This window comes from Pempheris klunzingeri, chromosome 17 (assembly GCF_042242105.1).
Source record: "Pempheris klunzingeri isolate RE-2024b chromosome 17, fPemKlu1.hap1, whole genome shotgun sequence".
NCBI lineage: Eukaryota > Metazoa > Chordata > Actinopteri > Acropomatiformes > Pempheridae > Pempheris > Pempheris klunzingeri.
The window spans coordinates 17198811-17214754 of NC_092028.1; the positions used below are offsets into that span (position 1 = coordinate 17198811).

The following is a 15944-nucleotide window of genomic DNA, read 5'->3' on the forward strand; positions in this document are numbered from 1 at the left end:
TTTCTCTTTTACACAAGTGAAATTCAAGGCGCTGGTGTGTCTTGCTCCCCCGTCTGGTAGGACACGATACACAACATCCCGCTTTTCATTTACAGAACTCGCACTGTTTTACCTCTGGATTGTCCAGCTGCTTTTCCCGTAATTGAATCAACACGGCCAGTTTGTGTATGAAAGGGCCACTGTGGTGATAAACACTAGTGTCTTGTATTTTAAAAAGCGACCTGACCCAAAACCAGCTGTGAAAAACAGGTGGTCGTCCAGTCGTGGCCCAACTTAGCCTCGTCGGTTGAAGTCCCATGCTGTGCCAAAAATACCTGGAGAGGAAAGAGGGATGTACGTATTGTGCCACAGAGGGGGGTGGGGGGGAGGGGGTGCTGCTCTCAATGCCACATACAGCTGGACTGACTAGGAAGCCACACTATTGCAAACTGCCTCATTTTACTCTGTCCAAAGGGGCAAAAAAAAGACTAATTTGACTTCTGGGAAAACTTTTCTCATGGTTCAGTTAAGCAGTCGGCATACACACACAATACCACACACTATATCCTTACATGTTTTTTGAGATGTTACTGCCAAGTTGTGTTTTTTAAAAAAAAAAAACTAGTTTGCTTTTATTCATTTTTTGCCGTCGGGTCCTTCCAGGCGTGTTGCTCGATGCTAATGCGTGTGCAATGTTGACTGCCGTCTCCTCAGAGGAGAGGTAGGGGAGCACGAGAGGGATCATCACAACACCAGGAACATTCCCTCAAGAGACTGTCACACACACCATCCTCTGCTCTCTTTTCACCCCTCCATCTCTCCTCTCCCCATCTGCTTATGTTGGTGGTCTTACTTTCCCATCGCCCAGGATAGAAATGATCAGTTATTGCTGTTTTATATTGTTGTGTTTTTCTTTTTGCTGTTGTTCAGACGAGACATTTTTTTCTGATGTTGAAGTTGCTTCTTGTGTTCTGCGAAGGCTGCTCTGCACTCAGCTTTCTGCTGTCGAGGACGAGTCTCTGGAGGGCTGAGGAGAGGATGGGAGGGAGAGATTCGGGTGGTCCTCTAGGGCAGTGGTCCCCAACCAAGGAGGCTGGAATAAATCTGAAGGGTCAAAAGATAATCACGTAGATACAAGAAAGAGGAAAAGTGTTCGTTTGCACAAAATAAGTTGCTTTTTAGCTCTGTCTCATTGGTCCATACTTCTCCGAGTGCCCTCGTGGTGTTGACATTTTTGGTGTTAAGTGAAATATCTCAACAGGTATTCTCGTTCCCTTCAAGATGTGTAGTTATAAATTCAGTGATCTCTTAACGTTTTATTTAGCATGGTCATCAGGTGAAAATTTTGAATTGTCCATTTGTTTGTGACCAAATACTTACAAAACTCATAACATTCCCATCAGCCTCATCTGGTCTTTGTGCTTATTGCTAATTAGCAAATGTTAGCATGCTATTCTGTCAAAGTAAGATGGTAAACCAGGTAAATGCTACCTGCCAAACGTCAGCATGTCACTGCGAGCACTTTAGCATGCTGATGTCACCATTTAGCTCAAAACAAGTACAGCATCACAGAGCTGCAAGCATGGCCGCAAAACCCTTCACGTGTGACAATGTGGAAAGGGGAGATCAGATTTTGGTTGAAATGTTCACACCAAGTCCATAAACTGTGATTAAGGGTCATAAAAACAGATGATGTTGCTTTATTTGAAGGGATTACAAGCCAAAAAGGTTGGAGACCACTGCTCTAGGGGTGAAATATGGTTTCAAGGGGTATCCAGTGGACCAAATTAGATCACATTCCTCCATGACAATCACACTGGCGTACTGAGGATCCTTCCTTTTTCCTGAATTTTAATTCCTACAATCAGGTAAAGGAAAGCCATAGAGAAATAGAATCCGACTGTGAAATGGCGGGCAGCGCTGGGGAAGCACGAGAGCAAAGAGAGAAAGGACTGGCTGAGTGAATAAATGAATGGACAGGGGATAGAGAGAGAGAGAGAGAGAGAGAGAGATGAGGAGAGAGGATGTCTGCCAGCAGAGGAAAAGAAGCAGAGGATAGCTGCGCTGTGCAGCCGCACTCCATCTGGCCACCTACCCAGCAAACAGCCCTCTCTGCTCTGAAGTCACTGGCTGTGCTGTGCCCAATGTGGCAGCCACTCACAGGCATACCAGCCTGCAGAAAAGTAGGCCACTGAACTCTGTCTGCCCTCTGGGTTTTTTCTTTTTTTTTTTATAGATTAAACCCAAAAGGCTCAACTCCCCCACCTCCCGGCCACAAAGCTTTTTTTTTCCTCTTTTTTTTTTTTTTAAACCAGAGATGAGGAAAACAGGCAAAGTAACAAGCCGCATTCCCAGCAAACAAAAACAAATATAACCCTCCCTGTCTGAGGACGAGCTCTGTGCCGTGTTGCCCAAAGGTCTGCGAGGATTCACCGCAGAGATGAAGAGCATACCTGTGTTTCTGCCTCAGTGATTCTTAGTCATCATTATCTCAGACACCCGCCTCGCCACACACCACCAGCGGCCGTCTCCGGGTTCAGGCTGGGTGCTCGGAGGACTCTCTCCTCGCGAGTGGATGTTTCTGGCATGTGATGTCATCAGAAACAGGTGTTAAGTAGGCTAGAGACGGTTTCCGTGGCAACAGTGAACCCCACAGCTGCAGCATCTCTCCTCCTCCTCCTCCCAGTCTGTCTGTCTCTCCTCTGCTGGTCGAGACTCGGCATGGCGGCAGAAAGCTGAATAATATGACACAGATCCTCCCAGGGTCCACAACTTTTCAATATTAAATAAGCTGTATGATCCATTAACCCTTTGAGCTCAGTCTGTAATAAACTGCACTTTTGTTCCCCTCATAGCGTGTGTAGATACGGGGATGCTGCCACATCCTCTCTTAGTAGAGCATTGTTTGTCATCAGTTGTTTTGGGAACCGAGAGTCATTTAAAAATCATCGTCAGCTGCCAAAATGTCTGAATTTAAAGTCTTATTTGTTTTGACATTATAAAAGCGGTACATGCTCCTGGAGGTTGTAAAGAAACCCTCACTTAATGCTTTGAAAAGTGGAACTGAAATCCAGGGCACAAAATTTGCATTAGCTAGCAAGTCAGTGTCGTTGTAAAGGGGTGCCATTGACTGAAGTGCCACAGTGTTGCACAAAGGGTTAAAGATAAGACTAAGGCCACGCAAGGCCTGTTCCAAGTTATGTTTTTTGCACATTTGTGAGATATTTTGTCAGTATTTTAATTTTTCCAAGTGCCTTTTTATTATAGGTAAAATATAGAAGTTATACATTATATGAAAAAAAATGATTATATGAAAATATATTTTTTCCTGGCATCATGTTCTGTGGGTGAACATGCAGAATTTTAGAGTTGTAAAAGTCTCCAATTGGTACAACATAGCGGTGTTCTCCTGTTTTAGAGGAATTTTATTACGATATTGATAATAATGTCAATGAAAAGGAAAATGTTTAATAAAGTTGTATTTGATACGACTTGTGTGTTCATTTCTGTTCCAAATATACAATAAGGTGACATTATAGGAACGCACGTCTGAATAATATTCAAGATATCATTCGGGGGAAATGTGATTCTGCCCCTTTAGACCAACATGTGCTCACTTGATGCTAAGATCCCACTTCACCTGAATAATACAATAATCACAATAATATAACACATTTCTCATATGATTACCTGTAAAAAAGATACAGCCCATATTCTTCTGACTATTGTCTCTGCTTCCCTGTTCTAATATGACATAAATTAACAAAAAAAATACCACAAAGCAAAGACTAGAGAAAAAAGAGAGGGACTTTATAGGGTCATAATTTACAGGGGACGGGGAGAGGAAAGACAAAAACACCATCATGTCATACTTCATGTTTCTGTGTTGTGCTGCTTTTCTTTTGGTTTCTGAATAGTTAGTTCCTCCTCTAGACGCTCTTTAGCCCGCACCACCTGGACGCAGACAGACACACAAAAACACAGGAACGGGTGACGGATGATTCAGAAGCACTCTGAGGAAGATTCGAAGATGCTCTCTTGGAATCTGATAATTGTGATTATGCATTTGTTGAAACTGAAAAAAATCTTTGATTATCTTTAAAAAGCCTTACAGCTGAATACTTCAGTCATATTTTGAAGAAATGCACACTGTAGCTTAGAAGTAAACTAGAATAGATGCCATATTTATTATATTCTTCTGCTGTTTTTTATATTTTGGTGAGCTTAAAAGCAAGTCCATAAAGGATCACCCTGCTTTACATATTTTAGCTTCTAAATGACAGGCAGAAAAGCTTTTAGAATTTGTCCCGCAGATCGCCCTTGCTGGCAATCAAGACCGAGCAGCGAATGGGCTGTAATGGCATTCTTTAGAGCAAATGTACCAGAACCAGGTACTTCCACTCAAAGTGCTTGCTTTTGCCACCGACAGGCTCAGATCGTTGCTAAAAGTGTCTGACAACATTACATTAGAAAGGATCCCTACACAGATAGACCTATAAAATCTTCTTTGTTTAACCAGAAACAGACATTGTATCGTGCTGTTCAAACCCACCATTGACAAAAATAGTAATTTTACCTTGCCAGTCTACGGTCGCCTTGATCAGTTCGTTTATGTGCGTTATTGTGTGTTACACAAATATTGTGTTGGACTCAAATTAACACTTTAAAACACCAAGGTCGCACAATAACACAAACAAACTGACTGATTGAAACAGCAGTAGACCAGCGACTCCCGTGTAAAATTACTATTTTTGTCAAAGGAGTCTGGCGGGTTTGAACAAAGAGAGACAAAAATGATCTTACAAGTCCATTTCTGTATGGATCCTTTCCGTTAAATTATCAGACACTTCAAATAATAGTCTGAGCAGTCACTTTTAGTGCACGTACTTTGATCGGGTGAAATTGCACCAAAGGCTTACTCGTTTGCTGTCTGCTCTCAGCGTAGGCCATCTGTTGGACAAATTCCATACGTTCTGTACCTACCAGTCACTGAAATACTGGAGTTATCCTTTAAAAAAGTAATTATTCAAGCAACAGGTTTAACTCTCCTTTCTTCAACACATAAAAAAATCACTGTGTGAACAATGTAACCGAATGCTGCTGAGAAAAGAGCAAAGTGAAATCCTACTATACAGAAAACTTACTTTTGATTGTACGTAAAATGAACCGCCCACTGACTTGTCGTTGACTTTAAAAAGGTGCTCGTAGTTCTGGAATATAGAGATAAATACTTAAGGATTAGTGTTTAAGTAACAGCATTTGATCTTCATTTATAACATCACTTTCTTTCAGAACAGTTTCTGATGATTGTTACAGTAGAACGCAAAGAAAATGCTGATAATGTCGATGGGTGGTCAAATAAAACAAAGTAAAACATTATTCCAAATAAATGTGAAAATTTGTGTTCCTCATGTTAACTCACAAAGCTGCAAATTATAGGAAACTGAATTTGCAGATCTGTTTCACAGAAGCACTTAATCATCATTTTAGCAGGATGAGACTACCCCTAATATTTTACAACCACTCCCCTGTGTTTCATCTTAAAAAGGTTTACACTACATTAAAAAGGCTGGATGGCTCTGCAGTCCAGCACCAACACTTCCTCTGTTAACACACAGAGGACGTTTGTACCTTCTGAATCTCCTCAGGTGAGAGTGTGGACACGTTGAGGATTTGCTGTGCCTCTTGAAGACTCATCCCAGTGATGCTAGTGGCTGCAGCAGACTGCTGATCTGAACGTCCTCTGGCCTGTGCTGCTGCTTGACTGGCTGTGAACACAACACACACACGCAAATGCTCACAACTTCATTGTATCAGAACAGGATGTAAAAGCAAAATAAGGTATTCTAAATAGAGCTACAACAGATACTTTATCATTTTTGAATTTCAGCAAAATCACACCTGGATGATATGATCTTATATGATTTTATTCTAAAACTTTTCCAAATGAACTGAGCAGGTTGTATATTTATTGTTGTGTATTAAGAATTTGGTTTGATCTAATGCAAAACACTGGAACACAGTTGATTATTCAATATCGCAGGTCAGACTCACTGCTCCCAGTAGACCAGTAGACACTATAATAGACACCAATGTGCGATACATTTATTCAGGGCAACCTCACAGAGCAGTACCTTTTATTCTATCTCTCCTTTTTTTATATTCCCCCTATGTCTATTGTTTTTATTTTTATATTTCCTCTGTCTAAACTGTTCATACATTTTTCTATATATCCTCCTGCCTTCCCCATCGTGGGACTAATAAAAGGAATATATTATTTTATCTTATTACTTTGAACATTAGTTTAATGTAACATTATTGTGCATACATTTATCATGATGTGTTTTGCACAATATCTAATTTAATAGTGTGATCAAGATTTCATCTATATGACTGACTCCTTATTATTATTGTTCTTTGATCTGTATATATGTGTTTTTTCACCCATGTAAGTCTCTGAAATACCCAGAAATGACTGAAGGATGCCCTTCACTTCCTCTGTATTGTCTTGCTTGTGTATGTCACGATTCATACCTGCATATTCTTGCCGCAGTGCACGTGCAAACGCACGCCCCACCACCTGCACTCCCATCACCACGATCTGTGCGAGATATTTAGCCTGCAGAGGACAAGAAAGGTAATTTCAAGAGTGCACGTAGAAATCAGTCAGTAGTTCTCATTTTGGAGAGTGACATTACTGACATTTACACAGATATGGCATCAACAGAAGGTGTAAGAAGCACCTTTAGCACATGATTTAACTAAATGAAGGTGCACAGTTTTCCTCCTGAATCAAATTATCATTTTCCTCGGTAGATATTTTATGTAACTGTGTTGGAAAAGCAAACTGCGACCCACAGCAGCAACACAGCGCCTCATGCTAATGCTAACAGTTAGCATTACACCCCTCTGACTCGCTAAGATCTGCCAAGAGTTTGGAGACACAAACGCGACCTTTTAAAGGCGTATTCTTACCATTTCAGACTATTACAGAGGTCCCCTCGGACAGTGAGCGGCTTCTGTATTCACACATGTACACCAATGAAGGTTATTTTAGGGTCAAAGTTCAAGGAAGCATCGACAGCGTAAAATTCAAGCTGCACCAGGTGGACAGCGACATTTGTGACACTGACACCTACCGGCGGGGAAGAAGCACTGCAGCTCCTTTTTCAGGCTGTTGTGACTTAATACGATTCTGCAATAACTTATATTTAATTACTGAAAAAGACTTCACTTTACTTTGAAAGTATCACCAAAAGTGCATCTGCCTTAATGCTAATATGACACTTGACTTTTTATTATTTTATTTTTTTTGCTGGAGTTGCTTGTCAGATGTTACAAAGTATAATAAAACTGTGCATTTCATAAAACTAATATTTACAGTATTATGCACAATATAGCAAAGCACACTTTGTCAATTTATTCTTTTATTAGCAAAACATATATGTAGTAACTAGGTTATTGTGCATATTAAATTTCTGCACTTTTCTGTGCCCCTCACATATTCTCCACCTTAATGTGTACAAGCTCAGAAAATCACTTCAGAAATCACTCCAGTTTATGAGCCATTCTCATACATTTATTCACTCCGACACTCACGGTGATCTGATCACAAAAGGACAAGTGGTGGTGGGTTCAAAAGGTGTTTATTGCAAGACAATATTGAAAAAAAAGAAATCCACAAACCATCACTCATGTAAGACGGAAAACATACAACAATGCTTTACTCACTGTATAAAAAGGAAGTTCTTTTCATTTAAACACAATGGAAGTTAATCCAGCCCAAATATTACAGAGTATGGCGTTAGAGAATCACAAGCACATACAGTATACAGCACACAAACACTGACGACACCTGCATGTGTACAACGTGACGTGCATGGCTGTACGTCAGAGGTTGTAAACACACTTGGTGGGTTCAAGCCTGGATTATTATTGACCGTATTGCTGTAGCCCTGATTGGAAATTGCATGATGGCTGTTATGCTTGCATTGTAAGGTATTAATACTGTACTGTTGTTTTCTAATCAACACCACGATTATTAACGACTAGTAAACATTAGATACGAAAATTAGCTCATTGAAGTGAGGAATATCCCCAAACAGTCTGGAAACCAGCAAAGATCGTGATTAAAAGTTCAACTGCCCAGCAAACACACAAAAAAAGAAAGGAAACAATAATCTCAGTATACTAAGGCCCCTCTAAAAACTCCCAAAAGGAGGCAGTTTGGCTTTAGATGCATAACAACATCTCAGATTCACCGACCCCTGTCCCCTGCTTATAAGACAAAACATTCATTCAGATCTAACTTGTACAAATACAGTGACACATTGTCATGTTAAAATGGCATCTTACTCTATCGCTGGCTGACAAAGCAAAGTGAACGTAATGTCGTTGTCATTAGAAATTCCAGTTCATGGCCAAACATGAGCACTGGTGACCCTGTTGTATCCTCAGTGTGGTTTTTGCTGCTGAAGGCTTGAACATGTTACAGTCATTGTGTGTGTGTGTGTGTGTGTGTGTGTGTGTGTGTTTTACCTGACCAAACAGGAAGAGAAAGGGTTTTTTTTTTTTTTCTTTCCCCAAATCAGATGCACGATATTCACTATATTCACTGTGATCATTAACAATATTTTTTTGCAACATTACGCGTTTCAAAGACACATTGTGACTGAGCGTGCTCACATGACTGGCCAGTGGAGAAAGGAAGGAGCTGTTCACTGTGGAGGTAAAAGTTCACACAGATTTTGTGTGCGATGCAGACTGGGAACAAGGGAGGCCATTATTATTTCTTTATATCAGGACACCTCAGAGTGTGCTGTCATCCTTAAATGATAGAGAGGCTAATTGCAGCACATTGCTATATCAGTTATGTGCAGTCAGAGTGAACTATGCTTCGATCTGTTAGAAACACTGAGAGTTAACGTATAAAGCAGAAGTATTATTGCTGTGACTGCCTGCTGTTTAATTCACATTACACTAACAGAGGCATGTTTGAGGTGTCCTGATATATGATTATATATCTATTTATTTTTTCTGACATTTACTGCTGTATCATCTTGTATGATGGGATTGCTTTTTTTTTTTTCCTGAAATATCACAAATAGTACAAAATCACAAATAGTGTGACTTGATTTTGCAGTCTACTATAACATGAAGCAATTACTATGTGAGATTTAACCCATGATTTCTGCAATATTTAAAATTTACAGCTGAAAATGATTTTCATATCAAATTTCATGCAGTCAGATATGATAAACATCAACTAGACAACATGACGTTTGACTTTCCAAGCTTGATACTGATATTGTGATACATACTGATTGTATTTCTTTCCCAAATCATTTATACTCTCACATTGTACGGTGTTCTTTGTGTGTGCAGTCGGCTGATTAAGCGCAGAGGGAGAGTGGGTGGCACCATCGCACACACAAAATGGCAACGTAGCTCGACACTGCATCTGTTCTCTCCCCTCTGCTGTTGGCACCATGATTGAACCGAAGAGAGGATGACGTCCTCTCTAGTCATCCTGGGTGACACAATAGCCACAGTTAGCAAAGATGGATTAAAGATATAATACATTTGCATTAACTTAGCACCTCATCAGTCCCTACTGTCTCACTATTTCATGTTAAAACCTGTTCAGTCATTTCCAAATGTTGATAATTAGCAGCCATAAAGGTTTCCGAGTTCCTTCAACTAGTCTTCAGATATTTTAAGTTATAACTGGGTGCTGAAAAACCACGGGAGACAAAAAATCCATAAAAACTACATCCTAAAAGATGAGGTGAATCAAATAAAAATTCACAAGAGTCACATTTGTAGTTTTTCCTGCAAATATATTGTAGATATATAGAGAGATATTTTCCATTAACAGTGTTTAGAGTCAAGGCTCGTCCCCACAGCTGTTTCTATCATGTCCACTCACCCACTCGTCCTCGTCGACACCCTCGAAGGACTCCTGTGGCAGCGGGTCGTCCATGTTCCCCAACTTGGCCACCATGGCACTGAGCAGCTGGGCCACACATACACAGTGTGAACACGCATCCGGAAAAAAAACATAGCTACTCTAATTTCATGCCTACTTCATGCATATGAGGAGACTGGCGTGGATAAGACCTCGCAGTGGTCCAGATTAGACATACAGAGATGATATTCAGCTCAGCCTCACCTCCTCTTTCTTCTGCTCATCAGTCTTCTCCTCCAGGTAAACTGATGAGGGCAGGTATTTCCTAACTGGAGCCTCTTTGGGGGCCTCGCTCACTGAAATAAAAACACACACACATCAAGAACAGAAACATACCACAACATATCACACACACACTGACATTGGGAGGTATGTTAGGCGTCACACTGAGACTCTCTTTTTGTGGCCACACCTGGCGTCATGTCTTTAGGCTTCAGGCTGATCCTCTTGTGTCGGCCGTCGGAGCCAGACAGCCAGGCAGAGGCAGTCAGAGCCGATTCCCAACAGACTGCTGTGTCTGTGTACAGGTCGTCCTGGAAAAACTCTTTCTGGAGATCCAGAGTTAAACACACATATAGTTATACCCTCAATAGTAAAAGCCGTAGTCATTTATAACCCACTAGGTGTCCACTAGGTGGTGGAGTTTGCCCACCTTGACTCGTGGCACCCTGAAGGCCACTGGCTCTATGGTTGTCTTAGTGAGCATTAGTCCCACAGCTATCTCCACATCGCGCACATTACACTCTGTCTTGGGCAGGAAGGCCAAGCTCTGCGGACAGGAAACAATCAGGTCAGTGTCAGAGTTTAGAAGAAAAAAAAATTCAGCATGACAAAATGTGGCACAAGTTTTAATACCTTGTGTGGCTCAGGAGAGTTGAAACTGCTGCACTGAATAAAGTACGGATCTTCAGGGAGCAGCTCATAAACTTGCACCCTGGTGTCACCCTAGAATACAAATGAAACACACAGGTTACATCTCATTCTTATTTTCCTCTCAGTTTTGGATCAACTGTAACTGTAATATATAATTATATTGTTTTTTAATTTGCTGACTTTTCCAGTGAGGATGACCACGCTGGTGTCGGGGTCGTAAAAGGGGATGAGTGTGGAGGGGGAGACATCCAGAGCAGTGCTGGCTATGGCTCCAGAGGACAGGCAGTCGGCAGCGTACAGGTAGAGAACTCTCTCACTGCGACTGCAGAGGGACGACAGGTAAGAGTCAGGGCTGAATTTTTCATCCGGCTTACCCACTGCAGCTCTGGTAACACTGAGTTATGGTGCCTTTAAATTCAGCACATATCTGTACTGTTAGAATACTGAACACTGACATCACTTTTAAATATATGGATATATTTTTGCCTCCTTTACAACAATTTAACAAAAAAAAAAAAAAGTATTTTCAGTGTTCAGTACCTGTCAAATCCTGACACCATCAGGTATTTGCCCTCACACACCCACACCACACGAGCTCCCCTGTGGCCCTCAGGACCCGGGCCCTCCTGAAAACACATTCAATTAAAGATATAATTATTTAATCAATCAATCAGAAACACCCAGTGATTAACCCTTGTATGGTGTTCGGGTCTGTGGGACCCGTTTTCATTTTTTTTTAATCAAGAGCAAAATGATACGATAAATTATTTTTTCAAACTCTCAGACTCGTTGTCCTTGGCTCATATTGATGAATCTGAGTTTGAAAAAATTATTAATCGTATAATTATGTTATTGTTATTATAAATAACATAAAAAACAGATTAAATCTGGTCCACAAACCTGAACACCATACAAGGGTTAAACACCACTGTAATCCGTCCTTCCTTACAATGCCTCTTAGATATTCTAACGTAGTTTAGGTGATCATATGGGCAGATTATTGCTTTTACAGAGCAGGAACACATCAATGTGACCAAAAAATAAATGTAAATACTGAAAGTTGTTTTTGGTTGTTTTTCCTTCAATATACATGGCTTTGAATAATGGTTTAAAAGAGTCAAGTGTTGTTAAATTAATGTAAGTAAGTTAAGTAAAGGAGTAAAGTTACATATTGTTTTTTTTAATTGCATCCTCCCGTAGTCTCCAGTGTGTCACACAAACCTGCACAGGTGCAGTGGACTTGCGTGGGTCATAGATGCGAACTTTCCCATCTTTGCACACTGTAGCCAGGAGCCTGCCATCTGGGCTCCACGCCATGCCAAAGACCTGAATACCATTCACAAGAGGAGAAGAAGAAGAAGAAGTCTCAGAGTCTTGGACAGTCACTCCAGCATGTGTAATATATCTTTATGTGTGATGCTTTACTTGTTTAGTATTTGAACAAGGCGTGGATCTTAGCCACCCACCTGGTCCTGGTGTCCAGTGAGGAGTTTGACCTGCTCTCCACTCTCCAGGTTCCACAATCTGACTGTAAGATCGTAGGATGAAGACACCAGGATTCCGCTGGCCAGAGGGTGGAACTTGATGGAGTAAATCTTCTCCGTGTGGCCTGTGAGGGGCCGCAGCGGTTGTCAATCAACTTGACTTTGGCTTTGTTGTGATTATCATTAACGCCTTCCTTCTTATACATGAAACAACTCATGCAGATGAAAGATTATGTACCCCACCAAGTGTTCTGTCAGTCAACAATCTGGGCTGGAGAAGGCTAAATTGAGCTCATTTCAATAAGCAGCCCTGTCCTACCTTGCAATATGAGCTCAGGCTCGGTTAAGGTCTCTTTCAGCCCTCCCTCTGGTACCTGCCACACCCGGATCTTTGCGTCGTCACCAGCTGGCACGGACAGAGACAGAGACACACACGCCAAATCACACTCAGACACTTATCAGGACAGTGAGCATTTAATACAACATACAGCTAGCTGCAAATGCTCACACCTACACAGTACACGTGTTCACTTACCCACAGCGAGCCGGTGTGTGTCAAAGGGGTCCCAAGAGAAGTCGACCACATTTACAGAGTTCTGGATGGTGGGCAGGGCTGCGTCTGGCAGCCTGCCTGGCTGAGAGCGCTGAGGAGAGGAGAAGAGAGGAAGAAAATCAGTAACTCACAAACATGGCACACAGTAAGTGTCACTGTCCAAAGCAGCTTAAGTATGAGGGAAAAACACTCAACATGGAGTCCAGCTACAGTTTTTCTGAATCAACATGACACAGTCAGTTTTGCTGCTGTACCTCAAAGATGGCGATCTGGCCGCCGGAGATGGCGAGGGGCACTGCCACGCGTTGACTGTTGACACAGAAGCCGTCACACTCGCCTGGTGTAGTCAGGTTGAGGCCGCGCAGGTTAGTGATATGTGTGTCCCGGTGCATCACTGCACCCTGGATGTGACGGAACTTGGAGGTCGGCCCTGGATCAGAGATGACTCTGAATTAACAGCTGCATCACTAAAGTAACATTATCATGAAATGACAAGAGATATCAGGTGGTCCTACCCAGCATGCTCTGGATGGCCTTGGCGCTCTGACTGGGACTGGGGCTGGGGAGGAAGCCTGAGGAGAGGCCAGAGGTGGAGGAGGGAGAGCGGGACGGGGCGGCGCTGCTGCTGGGAGTGCTCAGAGGACTACTGGAGGTGGAGCAGCCACGTGCCGGATCCTGTAGAACAGAGAATAGAGTGGCCGTTCAGTTTTTACTACCAGTTTTTTAATTTGACCACGTAATACCACAGCAGTTCCTACTGATATGTCTCTCACCTCCTTGCTCCCCTCACTGGTCAGCTGCTTTTTTGCAGGCATCTGTTTTGCTGGTGGAGGCTTTGGTTTGGGCTGTTTGTCTGGTTGGAGGCTGACTTTCTCCACCTGAGGAGAGACAGAGCTGATTGTTTGAGGCGTGCACGCAGTGTGAAGGCAGAAAAACAAAAAAACTTACTGCAAGTCGAGATCCCTTTACCTGCTTGTTCCCTCCCTGCCACCACTCCTCAGCAGTCATGGCTGGAGTTGTGCCCACTGTATCCGGGTAAAGATCTTCATGAAACTCCTGGCCTGAATGCTGGAAGGCAGCACAACACACACATTAATGCACAAAGGAAAACACCAGTGCAAAAATTGACATTACTTGAATATGTTAGGAATCTGAATTCACACCTTGCGAGGGACTTGATAGCTGATTGGCACAATGCAGCTGTCTGTCAGCTGAAGCACCCGCATCACTTCGCAGGACATGACATCCAACGCCAGCTTAGGTACCGTGGCAACTCCTCGTGTTGAAGTGTCTGTCAGACAGTGGCTCACTACAGAGGTAAAATGCAGGGGAAAAAAGAAAGAGAGGGATCAGGCATGAAGGAGGGGGAGCTGTAATAATCTGACCAGACACATGACAATGACAAAGTTTTACCTTGCGAGAGGAAAGGCTCAGAGGCAGACACCTCAAAGGAATCAATCACAGTGTCTCCCTGTGCGAGTGAGAACATCGTTAAATTTCATTATAAGCACAGAGGAGAAATGTATATTACAATAATGACAGTCAAACTTTAAAGTACAACTATCAAGGCTTATAAATTCCAGATTTGTGGTTCAACTATACAGAACTTTTCATGCATGAAAATGTAGCTAATCCCTCAAAGTTCATTTAATCCCTGACAGAGTGCATAATAGAGGGACATTAATATAAATCTTACCACGCCAGCCAGTACGAGCAGACCGGTGTCATCATCAAACAGAGGGATCGTTGTCCTGAGAGCAAAGAGTCAAGAGCGGGAGAAGGAAAGACATGAGACAGAGATATTCAAATAATGCTCAGAAACAGGATCATTTAAATGCGCCACAGGGTCTGTGGGTTTAAGTTTTATAACGGCACCACTAGATGGAGCAGTATGCTTAATTTTAGGGCAAAAATGGTGACAACAGTTAAACTGTGACTTTTTCCCCCCACTGATCTTTATCTGCAGATTAGTTAAACAGCTGGAAAAAAGTTAAACAAACAGAGTCAGACTCAGTCACATTCACGGATTTCTACTCCTTAGTGGTTAAAACTTGCACAGCCAAGGCTTCAAAGACTTGTTATCAAAGGAGAAAATACACGAGGTATACTGCTTTAAAGATAAAGACTTTTTTTTTTTCAAATAATTGCTGCACTTTGTCGAACAGAAGGACAGAAAAACACCTATCACAGTTTCCCAGAGGTGAGGTAAAAAAAAAGGTGATTCAGTTAATTACTGCATTGACAAAAATGGCAAATCCTCACATTTAACATGCTACAATGAGAGAATGTGTAGCATTTTTGCGTAAGAAATAACAAAATATTAATTTTCTATCAATCAAATATCTGTTGCAGGTCGACTTCGAACCTCCACCCACACAAGCCTGAACAAGTCCACAGTCACCTGCCTCCTCTCATGATCTGAGCTAAGAAGATTGAGGGATGAGGAAATTGAATGAGCTTTCAGCTCAGTGGGGAAAGTACAAGTGGCTGTAGTAAACAAACCAAACAGGAAATCATGGCTTAGACAGAGGCACACTTGCACAAACACTGGAAAAGCTGACAAACATCCCCCATTCTGTGCCCTCTTTCTCTCCTTCATGCTGCAGTCTCTCTCTCCATCAATGAGAGCAACACTCAGCATGCTGTGCTGTTTTGCCAGACAGAAACAGAGGACAGAGAGTGATGGCTCATCTAACCACTTCACATCACCGGCCACAGATAGAGTGATTGAAGTGGAAGGGCAGTTCCCTCTGATTGGTTTATGATGACGACCTTGTGTAGTGATACTATTCTAGAGGAACGCCACTCGGCTGCCTCCACATCAACTGAGACTGACACACTGGTGATGTAATGTTCCAAGTATGACAATTTAATGACAGACTTAGTTTGGGTATCTTAAGCAGCTGCACATAGCGACACGCAACGCTTTCTACTGTGTACAAGTGCAAGAGCGACACAGGAAGAGAGTGTAGCTGAATGTCACTAGTGTACATAAAAGGAAGATTTTCACATTTTGACAAACAAACTCAGGATCAGGATCTGCTACGAGCCTGTGGTTGTAATACCTCACATCCTTTTTGTTGCATTC

The 15944-nt window shown here is 42.1% G+C and overlaps 2 protein-coding genes across 2 annotated transcripts in view; both read right to left on the bottom strand.

The window, feature by feature from the left end:
* Positions 1-3768: 3768 nt before the first annotated feature.
* Positions 3769-7037, bottom strand: pam16 (presequence translocase associated motor 16). The gene is made up of 5 exons (XM_070847234.1): positions 6955-7037; positions 6514-6598; positions 5611-5747; positions 5124-5189; positions 3769-3933 (listed from the first exon to the last, which is right to left on the bottom strand). The coding sequence occupies exons 1-5, from the start codon at positions 6955-6957 to the stop codon at positions 3853-3855; spliced, it is 372 nt and encodes a 123-aa protein (XP_070703335.1). The 5' UTR covers positions 6958-7037; the 3' UTR covers positions 3769-3852.
* A 572-nt stretch (positions 7038-7609) lies between these two features.
* coro7 (coronin 7) overlaps positions 7610-15944 on the bottom strand; it is a 103362-nt gene continuing 95027 nt past the window's right edge. The window contains exons 10-28 of the mRNA XM_070847231.1: positions 14553-14607; positions 14270-14327; positions 14020-14165; positions 13826-13924; positions 13630-13734; positions 13372-13531; positions 13111-13286; positions 12839-12947; positions 12623-12709; positions 12286-12428; positions 12041-12145; positions 11360-11445; positions 11000-11141; positions 10802-10891; positions 10599-10715; positions 10359-10494; positions 10151-10242; positions 9908-9994; positions 7610-9508 (exon numbers count right to left, since the gene is read on the bottom strand). Of these exons, the coding sequence (XP_070703332.1) occupies positions 9500-9508; positions 9908-9994; positions 10151-10242; positions 10359-10494; positions 10599-10715; positions 10802-10891; positions 11000-11141; positions 11360-11445; positions 12041-12145; positions 12286-12428; positions 12623-12709; positions 12839-12947; positions 13111-13286; positions 13372-13531; positions 13630-13734; positions 13826-13924; positions 14020-14165; positions 14270-14327; positions 14553-14607 (2002 nt within the window). The 3' untranslated portion in view covers positions 7610-9499. The remainder of the gene's footprint in view (positions 9509-9907; positions 9995-10150; positions 10243-10358; positions 10495-10598; positions 10716-10801; positions 10892-10999; positions 11142-11359; positions 11446-12040; positions 12146-12285; positions 12429-12622; positions 12710-12838; positions 12948-13110; positions 13287-13371; positions 13532-13629; positions 13735-13825; positions 13925-14019; positions 14166-14269; positions 14328-14552; positions 14608-15944) is intronic.